This window comes from Molossus molossus, unplaced genomic scaffold (assembly GCF_014108415.1).
Source record: "Molossus molossus isolate mMolMol1 unplaced genomic scaffold, mMolMol1.p scaffold_m16_p_1, whole genome shotgun sequence".
Lineage (NCBI taxonomy): Eukaryota > Metazoa > Chordata > Mammalia > Chiroptera > Molossidae > Molossus > Molossus molossus.
Window position 1 is genome coordinate 183,632,689 of NW_023425344.1, and position 15,753 is coordinate 183,648,441.

At 40.1% G+C, this 15,753-nt stretch overlaps 1 protein-coding gene across 3 annotated transcripts in view; it reads left to right on the plus strand.

Moving 5' to 3' along the window:
* TRIM69 (tripartite motif containing 69) overlaps nt 1–15,494 on the plus strand; it is a 51,468-nt gene extending 35,974 nt beyond the window's left edge. For 2 of the 3 annotated variants that reach the window (XM_036267751.1, XM_036267771.1), the window contains one exon: nt 14,898–15,494. In XM_036267751.1, coding sequence (XP_036123644.1) covers nt 14,898–15,439 — 542 coding nt within the window. In that variant the 3' untranslated portion in view covers nt 15,440–15,494. The remainder of the gene's footprint in view (nt 1–14,897) is intronic. The other variant, XM_036267761.1, reaches the window with a different exon arrangement.
* The last annotated feature ends 259 nt before the right edge of the window (nt 15,495–15,753 follow it).

The following is a 15,753-nucleotide window of genomic DNA, read 5'->3' on the forward strand; positions in this document are numbered from 1 at the left end:
TGCAAAAAAATGAAACTAGACCGCCAACATATACCATACACAAAAATAAACTTAAAATGGATAAAAGGTTTAAATGTAAGTTGCGAAATCATAAAAATCCTAGATGGAAACATAGGCAGTAAAATCGTAGACATCTCTTCTAAGCAATATTTTTGCCAATATATCTCCTAGGGCTAGGGAAACAAAGAAAAAATAAACAAATGGCATTACATCAAACTAAAAAGTTTCTGCACAGCAAAAGAAACCATCAACAAAATGAAACAGAAACCCACTATATGGGAAAATATATTTGCCAATGATACATCTGATAATGGTTTAATTTCCAAAACATATAAAGAACTTATACAACTCAACACCAGGAAGACAAATAATTCAGTCAAAAAATGAGCAAAGGACCTGAATAGATACTTCTCCAAAGAAGATATACAGATGATCAATAGACATGAAAAAATGTTCAATGTCACTAATCATCAGATAGATGCAAATTAAAACCACAATGAGATATCACCTCACACCCACCAGAATGGCTACCATCAATAAGTCAACAAATAAGAGCTGATGAGGATGTGGAGAAGAGGGAGCCCTAGTGCTCTGGTGGTAGGAATGCAGACTGGTGCAGCCACTGTGGAAAACAGTATGGCATTTCCTCAAAAAAACTGCCTTATGACCCAGCAATCCCACTTCTGGGAATATACCCTAAGAATCCCAAAACACCAATCAGAAAGAATATATGCACTCCTATGTTCATAACAGCATTGTTTATAATAGTCAACATCACCTGGCCAGTTTGGCTCAGCAGTGGAGCGTCAGCCTGTGGACCAATGAGTTGCGGATTCGATTCTGGCCCAGGGCATGTACCTCATTTGCGGTTCATCCCCGGTCCTGGTAGGGGTCATGCAGGAGGCAACCAGTTGATGTGTCCCTCTCACGTCGATGTTTTTCTCTCTCCCTTTCTCCACCCCACCCCCCGCCACCCTGACTCTATCTGAAAATAAAGAGAAAAATATCCTCAGGTGAGGATTAAAAAAAAATTTTAATAGTCAACATCTGGAAACAGCCCAAGTACCCATTAATAGATGAGTGGATAAAAAAGCTGTGGTACACTTACACAATGGAATATTATATGGCCGTAAAAAAGAAGGAACTCTTATTTTTTTTAACAGCATGGATGAACCCGCAGATTATTATGCTAAGTAAAATAATCCAGTCAGAGAAAGACAAATACCATATGCTCTCACTTATATGTGGAATCTAATGAACAAAATAAAGTGACAAATAAAATAGAAAGGCATGGATACATGAAATAGACTGACAGCTGTCAGAGGGAAGGGGTGGGGAGGACTGAATAAAAGAAGATGAAGGGGATTAGTCAAAGAACATACACACATAACCTATAGACACAGACAACAGTGTGGTGATAACCAAAGGGAAGGGGATTCGGGGGCTGGGTGGAGGTGACAAAGGGGGGCAATGGGACATCTGTAATAGTGTCAACAATAAAAATGAAGTTAAAAAACATAATGAAGGGAAGCAGCCTATAGAAAGGTATAAATCAATGCTATAAGAAGAGATAATTGGTGGAAGTAGGGGAGAGTGAGTGAGTGAGATCTAAAGAGCAAGTGAGCACTCCTTCCTAAAATTCTTACTTTCTCGTTTCTGGACCTTTTTATTAGACTGTTCCCTCTGTCTGGAATGCCTGACAAGGTCCATTTTGAGTGTCATTCATTCAGTCATACAGTCATTCAGTCAATCACTTTTTTAACAAATATTGCCAGACAATTTTCAAGTATTTGCCAGGTAGGATAAAGTAGTAATCAAAACAGATGTAACCTGTGCTCTCACAGAGTGTACAGTCTAGAACAGCACTTCTCAAATGTTGGTCTCAGGATCCCATAACACTCTAAAACTCATTGAGAACCCCCAAGGGCTTTTGATTATGTGGGGTATAGCTGTCAGTATTTATTGCATTAGAAATTAAAACCAGGAAAATTTAAAAATATTTATTCATGCTTCCTAAGTCCCATGCTGTGGCTGATAGCCTGGTTCAGGGCCTGGGTGGGATCCAGCCCCCCCTCCCCATCCCAGACCCTCATATATTGCACCCCCTCTCATGTGTTTGTAAATACTTTGACATCCTTTGGCCCTGACGAGGTTTTTAAATGTGTTACTTTTCTAATTATGACAGTTGCTATAAAATAAACAAAAATTTAGAAAAAGAAAAACAATGAACCTATTATATGTGAACATAAATAATGTATAACTATGAAAAGAGATCTATATTTTTCAAAACAAAAAATTTAGTGGCACTGTTTTATAATTTTGCCAATCTATTGTTTGACTTAATAAAACACAGCAGGATTCTAAAAATAAAAATAAAGAGGGCGAGGGAGAAATAGTGGAATAAAGGTTTGAAGAGGGAGTTGAAGGTTTGAAATTGCTGTTGTGAAGAACTGGAGATGATCTGATTTGGGAAATATAGGAATTCTGGGCAGTGCTGTTGGTCAAGCATAAAGTAAAAATAGTGAACCTGTTGTAGTATCTAGATGTATAATTTTGTGATTTTCTTCCTTCAGTGGTCAGAATTAGGATGTGAATTTGAATAGCTGGATAGAGCCAGAGTTGGAGAGTTGCTTGGAAGGTGCTGCAGAAAATAAAATAAAAGTGTTGAGGTAATTGACAACAAAGCTTCCAATGCTAAACTGTTTAGGAAAGAATTTTAAGCCAGGAAGTAGATCGCTTGGGATAATAAGAAGAAATCAGGGGCTAGATGAGTGAAGTGAAGCAACTGTTGTAGGAGGAAATGAGAGTGAGAAAGCTAAAAAATATGACAATGGGATATCATCTAAGCTTAAGATTTTAGAGAATGGCTGGCTGGTTTGGCTCAGCAGTTAGAGCACTGGCCCGAGGCCAAAGAGTCTCGGGTTTGATTCTGGTCAAGGGCACGAATCTTGGTTGCAGTTCGGTCCCCAGCCCTGGTCAGGGTCATGTGGGAGGCAACCAATAGATGTGTCTCTCTCATTGATGTTTCTCTCTCTCTCTCTCTCTCTCTCTCCCCCTCCCTCCCCTCTATCTATAAATATAAGGAAAAAAAATATCCTTGGGTTAGGATTAAAAAAATAAAAAGTGAAATGAAGGTTCTTAAAAAAAAAAAAAGTTTAGAGAATGAATAGTTTCTGATTACTACAAGGTCCAGAATATAGTCATTGACATGGACAGCTGAAATGGAGTCAAAAGTCACTAACAGTGAAGTCAAGACCTGCAAAAATGGAATAGTGGCTACATATCTAAAGATAGTGAAATCGTTTGGAATGATAGACTGGAGTTGGGGTAGAGGAGTCAAGTTAACCCAAAGTGCATGGAGCATAACAGGAAGTTTGTATATGATAGCACCAAACAGAGATAGAGGGTAATATGAAATTGAATGGCAAGAGCTTCAAATGAAAAGTGATTTTTAATATAAGGGTGAGGAGTAGAGTAGGGGGCTGGGAGTGGCAGTGGTACCTATTGGATCACTGGCATCTGAATTTAGAAAATAAATAGTCTTTTGAACTTTTGGAATCTGTACTTTGGAGAAAGAACCAGCCAGGTTTCTGTTAAGAATAAGGAGGTGATGAGAGAATTCTGTAAATTGAGGATGCAGGAGAGTTAATTAGGAAGGGAGTTAGTTCCAAAGGGCAGAGTGGAAAGGTTTGGGTAGGGACAGTAGGAGGATGGGTGAAGGCAGAAGAAGTAAAAAAGACATAATGGCCCTGGCTAGTTGGCTCAGCAGTTAGAGCATCGACCAGCAGACCAGAGAGTCCCAAGTTTGGTTCCTGCTAAGGGCACATACCTAGGTTGCAGTTTGTCCCCAGCCCCAGTTGGGGTCGTGTGGGTGGCAACCACTCTCACATCAATGTTTCTCTCTTTCTCTCTCTCCCTCTCTCTTTCCCCTATTATCTGAAGATAAATGCAAAAGGAAAAAAAAAAAAAAGTCCTCAAATGAGGATAAAAAAATAAAAAATAAATTTAAAAAAAGAACACAATAATGAGGACAAGAGCATGGTAGAGGATAAATTATTGGAGAGGTCTACATTCTGGGTGTTGGCCAAGGATAACAGAAATATGAGGCATGGTAGAATTAGTTGGTGCCAAGGTTTAAATTGGAACTTTGAAGTTCACTTATTTATTTAACAAATAGTTACTTGAACACCTAAGAACAGTTCCAAATTTTGAAGATACATGAGGAAACAAAACAGATAAAGTCCCTGCCCTCCCAGAGATTACATTCTAGTGGAGATAAACAATGAACAAGTAAATAATTTCACATAGTAATAACCATTGTGAAGAAAACAAAGTACATTCAATAAACAATTATTCATAAGAAAATATGAAGCAGAATAATAGTCCCAAAGTGATGGATGGATGAACATGCTATTTTAGAGAGAATGACCAGAGAAAACCCCTCTTTACATTTTATTGTGAAAATTTCCAAACATACAAGAAATTTTAAAGAATTTTACAGTAATGCTCCTATACCTACTTAGATTCTAGCATTAACATTTTACTGAACATGCATGAACAAAGGCCCAAATAATGTAAAGGAGTGAACCACATGGGGAAAGAGTGTTGGGGGACAAGGAAAGAATGTGTAAAGACCCTGAAGTATGAATGAATTTGATATATTCAGGGAACAGCCAAAAGGTAAAGGTGGTTTGACCAAAGTAAATGAGGGCAATATGGTAGCAGATGCGGTCAAAGAGGTGGGAACATCATGCAGGAGTCTGGATTTTCTCTTGGGTGATGAAAAGCATAAGAGTGTGTTGAGTAGGAGAACTGGATAAGCTCATTCATGTTATAGGCAGAATAGGTTGTAGATGGGCAAGAGTGGAAACAGAACAGTTAAAATGTTATTGCAGCCTTGGCTGGTTTGGCTCAGTGGTAGAACATTGGTCCGCAGACCAATGATTCATAGGTTCGATTCTGGCCAGGGGCACATACCTCGGTTGCTGTTTGTTGCTGGCCTTGGTTGGGTTCGTGCGGGAGGCAACCAGTTAGTGTGTACCTCTCATGTCAGTGTTTCTCTCTCTCTCCCTCCCATTCTGTCTGAAGATAAATAGAAAAATATCCTTAGATGAGGATTAAAAAAAAAAAGTTATTGCAGTAGTGCCAGGCCAGTGGTATTTGTGGAAGTTATCTGTCTATATATTCTGAATAGGCTCAAAATACATTTTAAAAGTGGAGCTGACAGAACTTACTATTGGACTGAATATGGCATGAGAAGAAAAGAGAGGACATAATGCTGACTCCTAGGAAATCTCAGAGCCAGCGCAGACTGTGCTAGCTGGTGGTGTCAGAAGTATGGTGATGAGAGCAGACTGGGGCTCTAAACAGATTGGTAAGAAGTCTCCAGTGAAATCCTAGTCCTAACATTAGAAAAAGTAACAACCCAAGGTGGATGGGGATACGTGAAGGAAAGAAGGTTCAGATTATATGTGAAAATTCAGAATTCTTCAAATTCTCTTGTTAGAAAAAGAAATCCTTGGGATAATGGGAAAGACTCGGGCTTTTCTGGGAAGAGAGAGTTGGAATGAACTGATCTCACTTCCAAGGATAAAGAAATCCATTAACAACAACAACAACAAAAAAAATATATATATACATACACATCTGTGTCCATGATGTGAACATGCATCAGTTTTGCTTCTTTTATCAAATTTTGTGCCAACATTTAATTATCTCACACCTACAATTTGTGTCATCTTTTTGCTGGTATGCTTCCAATCTCTATTTAGAAATTCTTTTTTTTAATACTGCTGCCCACTGATTTGTCTAAACTGTTGTGGTGCAAGAGAACCGAGAGATAATCAGAGACAAATTAAAGCCAAATAGAGAGCAAAGCCGGCCAGCGACTGATCCTGAATTCTCAGAGATCAGCCTAGACTTTCAGCTACTTTTTTATTTTATAGGGGGCTTGTTACAAACTTCTGCAACTGGCCTTGTTGGCCTTGGGGCAGAGCAAGCAAGCAAGTACAGAAGCAGGCAGTTAGCGATAAGCGATAAGCGTGAGGGAACGGAGGAGGTGGGAGGGAGCGGAGGCAGAAGGGAACTGGGTGAACTGGGTCACCATACATCTATCCTGTTATTCATTCTATTTTCTAAGTTCTAAAAACTAACAAATTCGCTCTGGCCAGTTTTGCTTAGTGGTTAGAGCATTGGCCTGTTTTCCAAAGAGACCCGGGTTCGGTTCCCGCTAAGGGCATGTACCTCAGTTGCAGTTTGTCCCCAGCACTGGTTGGGTTGTGCGGGTGGCAACCACTTGATGTGTCCCTTTCACGTCGATGTTTCTCTCTCTCTCTCCCTCCCACTCTATCTGAACAAAAATAAATAAATATGTAAAATAAATAAAAACTAACAAATCCACTTAGAAGACAAATTCATTTAGAGGAGTACCAGGCCACCTGGTACTTCCTCAGTTTGCCTCTGAAAGCTTCATAGTTGGCCTTTTGCTTATTTAATCAGGATGAGGTCACAAGAGCAGGCCAGTACATTCCTCATTGGTTTTCAGGGGAATCAAATCATTGTTTCCTCATCTGAATTTTGCATTGTCTGGTAATGGGTGCTTAGGACCATAAGTTTAACTGTCTGGATTCTTTCTCTGATATATTTAGCCAACCAGTTAATAATTATGGGGCCAAAAAGTATCCCTAAGAACAAAAATAGAAGAGGTCCTGCTATTACTGATAAGAGGATCATTAACCACAGAGACTAATTATATAAACCCTCAAAACTACTTGCTTCCTGATTTTCTTAGTTCTCTGTCTTGGAGCAGTTCTCAGGTCGGAGTATAATCAGATGGTGAAATCAAATGTTGGGATCATTATTTCTATGCCAAGGTACTATGGTCATATAGCTCCAAGCTGCGCAGTAGAAGTTAGTTGGAGTCCCACAGTCAGATCTCCCCGCATCAGGGCAGATATAGTGTTGAATACACCAGAGTCGTTCCCCAAATTTCAGGTTTTTATATCCATAGATATCTCCATTTATGTCTGAATAGGAGCTGGCTGGAAAGTTCGTAGTTATGGTTTGTTGACAGAGATTTTCCAAACATGCTATAAAGGTCAAAATATAAGCTCAGGGTTCCATAGGATGTGCTAGTAGCAATAATGTGCCCATCATGGGTCCGACTAAGGTTCCACAAATACTGAGTTGGCTGGTGGGGATTTCCCTGAGTCATAGAAACAGAGGTCCCAAGTAGCAGGATAAGGATTGGAGTAATTTTATCTTCAAAGGGTCGTCTGTCCATTGAGGGGTCCATTTTTCTGGTATCTGGTCGGGGTGAGCCTTCTTTTCCTGGGAGTGATGAATTAAAAAATGGTGACCTGCTACCTTAAGGGCCATCGGAGTGGTGAGGATTACAGGCAGAGGACCAGTCCATCTAGGTTCCAACAAAGTAGGCTGAATTTTCTTGATCCAGATCCAATCTCCGGGCTGAACATTGTAGAAATCTGAGTCACCTGGAAGAGAAGGCTTAGGGAGAGAATCTCTTATTATCTGATAGTTCCTCTGTTGGACGAGTTGCAGAACCTGTAAGAACTTAAAAAGATAATGGTTATTTAGTTCAGCTAGGGTTTCTTCTCCCAATTTGGGAAGGAGTGGTGGTGATCTGCCGTACATTATTTCATAGGGAGAGAGACCCTTAATATAGGGAGTACATCAGACCCGCAATAGGGCAAAAGAAAGGAGGCTGACCTAATTTTCGCCTGTCTCTAATTTTAATTTAGTAATAGTCTCCTTTAGAGTTTGATTCATCCTTTCTACCTGTCCTGAACTCTGAGGTCTGTATGCACAGTGTAATTTCCAAGTAATTTTTAAAATTATAGCTAAGGCTTGTGTGATCTGGTCAATGAATGCCGGGCCATTGTTGGACCCCATGGTTAAAGGGAGGCCAAATCGGGGGACTATTTCTGATATTAATTTCTTAGCTACTGTTTGAACTGTTTCAGATTTAGTCAGAAAGGCTTCTGTTCAAGCTGAAAAAGTGTCAATAAAAATAAGGAGGTATTTGTAACCAAACTTTCCTGGAATTATTTTAGTAAAGTCTATTTCCCAATATTCCCCTGGGTTCTGTCCGCATAGTTGAATCTCCAATTGAGCATTTCCTTGTTGTTTTGTATTTATTTGAGCATAAGTAGGACAGCAGGCTGCAGTTTTCTTGGCATAATGGTGAAGTCTTGGAATGTAATAATCTTGATGAAGAAGTTCAATCAGTTTAGTTCCCCCTAGGTGGGTACTCTGATGAGTCTTAAAAATAAGATCTTGTCCTAGTGCCTCAGGTAATAGAATTCTCCGATCAGGAAGTATGTACCAACCGGAAGAGTTTATGTTCCCTTTTAGTTTAATTCCAAGTTATTTTTCCTCTTCTGTATAAGAGGGAACTTTAGGGAGATTTCGTGGAGGTAGCACAGGTAAAATCTGGAGAGGCCCCACTGGTTTTTGGGCAGTCTCTCTTGCAGTCCAATCTGCAAAAGCATTTCCTTGGGCCATTGGGTCATCAGTTATCTGATGTCCTTTATAGTGAATAATGGCAATCCTTTGAGACAGCCAGATGGCCTCTACCAGGGCTAGGATTTCAGCTTTGTTTTTAATTTCCTTTCCCTCTGAGGTGAGGAGTCCCCACTCCTGATAGAGGGCACCGTGTACATGAGCGGTAGCAAATGCATATCTACTGTCGGTGTAAATGTTTATAGTCTTTTCCTTTACCCAACGTAAGGCTTGTATTAAGGCTATAAGTTCAGCCCTCTGGGCAGAAGTCTCATGTCCCAATGCCTGTACCCAGAGTACCTTATCTTGTGTTACCACAGAAGCTCCTGCATATCTGGTGCCATTTGACATGAAGCTGCTCCAGTCTGTGTAGAGATCAGCATCTGGGTCAGGCCAGGGTGTGTCTTTGAGGTCCATTCGAAGACTAGTCAAGGAGTCTAGGACCTCGAGGCAGTTATAAACAGGTTCTGCTGGGTCATCATCAGGCAGCAAGGTGGCAGGGTTTAGGGCAGTAGTCTTTAGGAATTTAATCCTCAAGGGCTTTAACAAGAGCACTTGATATTGGACAATTCTGGCATGGGACATCCATCATTCAGGGGGACTCCTGAGTAGGGTTTCAACAGCATGGAGTGCTATAATTTGTAAATCTTGTCTTAGGGTCAGCTTAGAGGCTTCCTTAGTGAGCAGGGCTATAGCTACTATGGCCCTTAAGCAGTGTGACATCCAGAGGCTACTGGGTCTAGTCTCTTAGACAGGTAGGCCATTGGATGTTTCCAGGGACTGAGGGCCTGTGTGGGTACTTCTTTAGTAATCCCCCGGTTCTCAGAGACAAATAACTGGAAAGGCTTAGTAAGGTCAGGTAGGGTCAAGGCCAGGGCACTGATGAGAGTCTCTTTTAGTTCTTGGAAAGCCTTTTCCTCAGTTTCAGTCCAAGTTAAATTGTCTGTCTTTTCCCCTATACTGGTGTATAAGGGCTTTGCGATTTCCGCAAATCAGGATATCCAGAGGCAGCAGTACCCAACTGTTCCTAGAAATTCCTGGACCTGTTTCTTTGTTTGTGGTCAGGGTATTTTCCGAATGGCCTCCATGCAGTTTGTAGAGAGGGACCGTTTTCCTCCTCTCAGTTCATAGCCTAGATAGGTGGCGTTCTCAGTGTATAACTGAGCTTTCCCTCAAAACCTTCTAACTTCTATAATTTCTTCTTAATGTCTGGGGCCGACTGAGTAACAAAAGCAATATTAATAGCTCTCCTATTATCAGGGGCTTCTGGGTCTATGGGTGTAAACAGCTGGTAAGCTTCCATCAAATGCTCTAAGAAAGCGGAGGGGGATTCCCCTGACCGCTGGACAGTTTCGCTTACCTTAGACAAGTTGGTTGGTTTTTTAAGTTGTTCCCTGGATGCCCCATAATAGAGTCAGGTGATATTGTTCGAAAGCCTCCTTACCTTGGGGATGTGGGTAGCCTGTGACGGAGCCAGTCGGGATTAGAGGTGGGTTCTCTTCTGGCCTGAGAACAGCCTTAGCTGCTTCTCTATATATTCTATCTCTTTCTTCAGAGGTGAAAAGGACCGGTAAGAGCTGCTGGCAATCATCCCAAGTGGGCTGGTGGGTGTGAAACACAGTTTTTAACAGAGAGATTAATCGTTGGGGTTTGTCACAGAAAGAGGGTTTTTGTTGTTTCCAATATATAGGTCACTAGTGGAGAAGGGGACATATATCATGAAAGGCCAGCAAACAACAGAGTAATAAGTGATTCAGGGGCCAGCAAATCAATTGTTAAACAGCTTGCCTGTGAGAATGTTAATAAGCCTTGCAGAGAGGTGTTGAGCCCTCACCACAAAGAAGCCAATACATCTGAATACATTCACATCTGTTCAGATATTGGGTCCTCCCATACATAGGGGGCCGCAACAGTTGAGGCTTTGAGAGAAGCCTTCCCTGCTGGTAAGGAAGGAGGAAGAGGTAAAGAATTTTCATCTTTTTTATTCCTTCATGTCAATTTCCTATCTCCTATCACTCATAAATCTTTTTTTTTTTCTTTATCCTCACCTGAGGACATTTCTCCATTTTTGCTCAGACAGAGTGGGAGGGAGAGAGAGGAAGAGAGAGAGAGAAACATTGACGTGAAAGGAACACATCAAGTGGCTGCCTCCTGCACATCCCCAACTGGGGCCGGGGACAAACTGCAACCGAGGTATGTACCCTTAGCGGGAACCAAACCCGGGTCTCTCTGGACCACAGGTGGACGCTCTAACCGCTGAGCCAAACTGGCCAGGGCCATAAATCTTAAATCCTTATTATTTTTATAATTTCCTTTCACAAAACCCTTCTCAGGTGGAGATCCAAAGTACATCAGAGGTATCAGTAACCATAGCTCAGATCCATTTATTCCTTTTTATATGTGAGTAAATTGTAGCATCATGAAAGAAAAAACTTTCTCAGTTAAACCAAAAAGAGCTTGATCCTCAGGCCTCTGGGGCTTAATCACGTTCTTTCTTTAAATAATCCAAGCATGACTTTACAAATATATTATATGCCCGTTGAGAGTGAGGACTGTGTTTGTATAACCCACAGCATTAGTAGAGACCTACATATAAGAGGCATTCTATGCATCTGCTAAGTGAACAAATAATCACTCTTAGTGTGTATGCTCTTGCATTTGGAGTTTGTGTTTGTTTGTTTTCCCCTTATCCATACTCCAGTGAGGAAATAGACTTGTGTTAAGCTATCTGCATTGATTTGGTTTCCTTTCATAAGGAGAGAAAACAAATCCTTGAGGAATTTCAGGTTAAGAAAAAGTTTCTTAAAATTCAAATCCTGGGAAAGTTGTCAAACATATTTGACCAAAAGATTATATAGTATCCTTATTAAACAGTATTCAATTGTTTATTCATTTAAAGTGACAACAACAGATGTTAAATATAAACATAGATCAGTGAAACTTCAGTTCTTATGATTAAGAAAATGGGTCTTTAAGGAATCAAGTACCTGATTAACATAACATAGAACCATTTCAATAATATATATAACTTTTGTTTCCCAGGTAAACACAGGGGAAAAAGACATTTTCCCTTTTAATAGGCTGAAAAAGAACCAAATAAATTCTATATTAATTTATTTTAGATTCATGTATCTTATTAAATTCATTATTTATCTTATTTATGATTTCTTTTTAAGATTTCTCTTAATAAATCTTTTAATTTTCATAAACCTTTTTATCTATCCAAAAATAACCAGTTTTAGAACAACTTTCTTTCAAAAAATATATATATTGCTATATCTTATATCTTCTTTCATCAAAATCATACAATTTCTTCCCAACTAAATCTGAACTTTTAACTCTTAGAAATATTGATTTTTTTCTTTTTTTGTTTGTGTGACAAATAATTAACATTCCTCAGATTGGAAAATATATTCATATTTTCAATAGACATTTTTCAAATCAACAGATCATTAACAGATCCAAATCTAGGCAAACTCAGGTTAATTAACATTTTAGTATATCCTCAGGGGGGTCCTGAAGAACAGGATATAACTTCCTCAGGGGCTGGGAGGAGTTCTTCAGGGCAGACTAAAGCATTATTAACAAAACTGTTTTTCCTTTCTTTTGAACCTCTGGACACTGACATTTTTTAATATAATTGGGTTTGTCTGTAGTTATGTCAATCCAAGTATCAATATATTGCATTTGATCTGGGTGTCCAGGGTTCCCATATATTTTCTGACAGACCATAAAAGCCAAATGCAAATTAAATTACCTTCAGGTGGCCAATTAACCCTGTAGGTAGGCCATTCAAGTTCGCATAGTGTCCCTAAAATCCCTGAGCTTATCAGGACATGGTAGCTTTTTGCCCGAGCTTTTAAATCTTTAAAATTATCCATCCAATAGGCACTGCAATGGAGTTTTTGTACCAGATTGGCTTTGGCCCATGACAACAAAGGGAAGTACAGACAATCCAGAGGGCCAATAAACAAACAAAAAAACAATACAGAACTGACTGAAACCAAAGTTACTGAAACCAAAAAACAGAACTAACAACTGACTGAAGTTACAGAACTGACGGAAGCCCTGGCCAGTTTGGCTCAGCGGTTAGAGCGTCGGCCTGCGGTCTGGAGGAGAACTGACTGAAGTTCCCTGTGACGTATTGCTAAGGAACCTGGCTGGGGAAGTAATGCCGCGTCCAGCCTTTTCCCTTGCCACTGAAAGGTGCCCAACAGAACAGAAAACAGTACTCACTGGTGAGATTCCAGATGACTCGGATGAATCCAGATGCTCTCTCAGAATTCAATTTAGAGCAGGATTTGAGACTGGGCTAGGGAAACTGGGAGGGCATGCTTAGTCCTGAGGCAGAGGAAATGTCCCTCAGAGGCCTTCCTCCAGACCAGCCCCCCCTCCCCCGCAGTTTTGATAGCTCATCTAGTGGTCCAGTCTGAGGCTTCCCTGAAACGGAAGAATCTCACTGGCACCTCCAAATGTTGTAGTGCGAGAGAACGAGAGACCACCAAAGCCAAATTAAAGCCAAATAGAGAGCAAAGCCGGCCAGCAACTGATCCCAAGTTCTCAGAGATCAGCCCCGACTTTCAGCTACTTTTTTATTTTATAGGGGGATTATTACAAACTTCTGCAATTGGCATTTCTTGTTGGCCTTGGGGGAGAGCAAGCAAGCAAGTACAGAAGCGAAGGCAGTTAGCAATAAGTAGGAGGGAACGGAGGTGGGAGGGAGTTGAGGTGGAAGGGAACTAGGTGAACTGGGTCATCATACATCTATCCTATTCATTCTATTTTCTAAGTTCTAAAAACTAACAAATTCGCTTAAAGAACAAATTCATTTAGAGGAGTACCAGGCCAGCTGGTACTTCCTCAGTTTGCCTCTGAAAGCTTCATAGTTGGCCTTTTGTTTATTTAATCAGGACGAGGTGATAAGAGCAGGCCTGTACATAAACCAATTTTTGTTAAATTACCTGTGATAAACTTACACAACATTATTTGTCAATTATAAATAAAACTGTGGAATGAATTACCAGTTGTTAAAATCTCAACCTGTCATGGACTGATATGTTTACTTGAAACAGTGGAATTAAAGAATAAAGATTATAGCCCTGGCCGGTTTAGCTCAGCTGTTAGAGCATCGGCCTGTGACCGGAGAGTCCTGGATTTGGTTCCCAACAAGGGCATGTACCTTAGTTGCAGTTTGTCCCCGGCCCTGGTTGGGGTTGTGTGGGTGGTGACCGGTCTATGTGTCTTTCTCACATTGATGTTTCTCTCTCTCTCTCTCTCTCTCTTCCCTCCTCTCTCCCTCCCACTCCGTCTGAAGATAAATGCAAAAAATGTCCTCAGGTGAGGATTAAAAAAAAAGAATAAAGATTACAAAGTGCAAGCCCAGCCCAGCTGGTGTGGTTCAGTGGATTGAGCATCATCCCATGGACTGAGAGGTCCTGGTTCGATTCTGAGTCAGGGCACATGCCTGGGTTGTGGGCTTGATCCCCAGTAGGGGGCTTGCAGGAGGCAGCTGATGGATGTTTCTCCCTCACATTGATGTTTCTATTTCTCCCTTCCTCTCTCTCTAAAATATCAATAAAAACATATTTTTAAAAAGTGAAAGCCCAGTTTCTCAATTATTAGATTAAATTGACATAAAATCACTGTCAGATTGCTATGAATGTTTCTAAGAGCTTACTCTTTCTTGATTTCTGTACTATCTTGCCCCAGACTGGTAACTACACAGTTTGTGGACCACATTCTGATTAGCAGTGGCATAAACCATTCTAGGCCTAAAAAATCTCATTATCTATTAAACCAAATATAAACTTCTCACCATTGGCCCTTACGTTCTCTCCCATATAAGCTATTGTTTTTAACCTATTCCGTTTTTGCCTTTGTTTACTCAAAGCATCCTGAATATATCTCGTTGGTGTTATATCACAACAGAAATAGTTACTGTCCTTAGAAAGCTTTCCTAGCACAAACTTACCTAATTATTATGTCTTCAGCATTTGTATTTTCTTATATTTACTAGTACAGATTTATATAATTTGATAAATCACTTCAGAGTAGTCTGATTTTTATCACAAATATTAAAATGTCTAGCCCTGGCTGGTTTGGCTCAGTGGATGGAGTGTCAGCCTGTGGAACAGAGTCCTGGGTTCAGTTCCTGCTAGGGGCATGTACAAATATATATATATATATATTAAAATGTCTAGAATATAGCTACATAGATACCAAAACAATAAAGAGTATATATAAATAATTACCTGCCTAAGAATATATGTATGTGGGCAGGTAAATTACTGGTATTTATGTAAATACTGCTTTTTACTATGGGAATTTGTATTCACCCCTTTTCTCCCATGCCTTGCTTTCTCTTATTTTCTTTCCAGGCATATCTCCATTAACTCTAGACCCTAAAACAGCTCACCCAAATTTGGTGCTCTCCAAAAACCGAACCAGTGTGTGGCATGGTGACACTAAGCAGATAATGCCTGATGATCCAGAGAGATTTGACTCAAGTGTGGCTGTGCTGGGCTCAAAAGCCTTCACATCTGGAAAATGGTACTGGGAAGTAGAAGTAGCAAAGAAGACAAAGTGGACAGTTGGAGTTGTCAGAGAATCCATCATTCGGAAAGGCAGCTGTCCTCTAACTCCTGAAGAAGGATTCTGGCTTTTAAGACTAAGGAACCAAAATGATCTAAAGGCCCTGGATTTGCCTTCTTGTAGTCTGAAATTGACTGACAACCTCAGCAAGGTGGGCATATACCTAGATTATGAAGGAGGGCAGGTGTCCTTCTACAATGCTAACACCATGATCCACATTTACACCTTCAGTAGCACTTTCGTGGAAAAACTTTATCCTTACTTCTGCCCTTGTCTTAATGATGGTGGAGCGAATAAAGAACCATTACATATCTTACATCCACAGTAATTAGTCATACTATTGTGTAAAATCAGAGCATTATTAAAGAAGTACTGAAATAGTTTACCAGTCTCACTGGTTTCTCTTCCCAATTTAATAGTGAATAATAAAAAGAATTCTCAGTGTCGTAAGTGGATTTCACCAGAGCCTTTTGAGATGTCATTCTAATTCATTAGGGTCTTCTATGACACAGGAGCCTATCATGCTATTGTTACCAAAACAAACTGCAACTTGAGTTTGTGTTGCTTGGGAACCCTTTTCAAATGTGCCTAGAAATTCTATTATGCTGTCATTAGTCTCCAGTATAATGATTTGTATTGGAA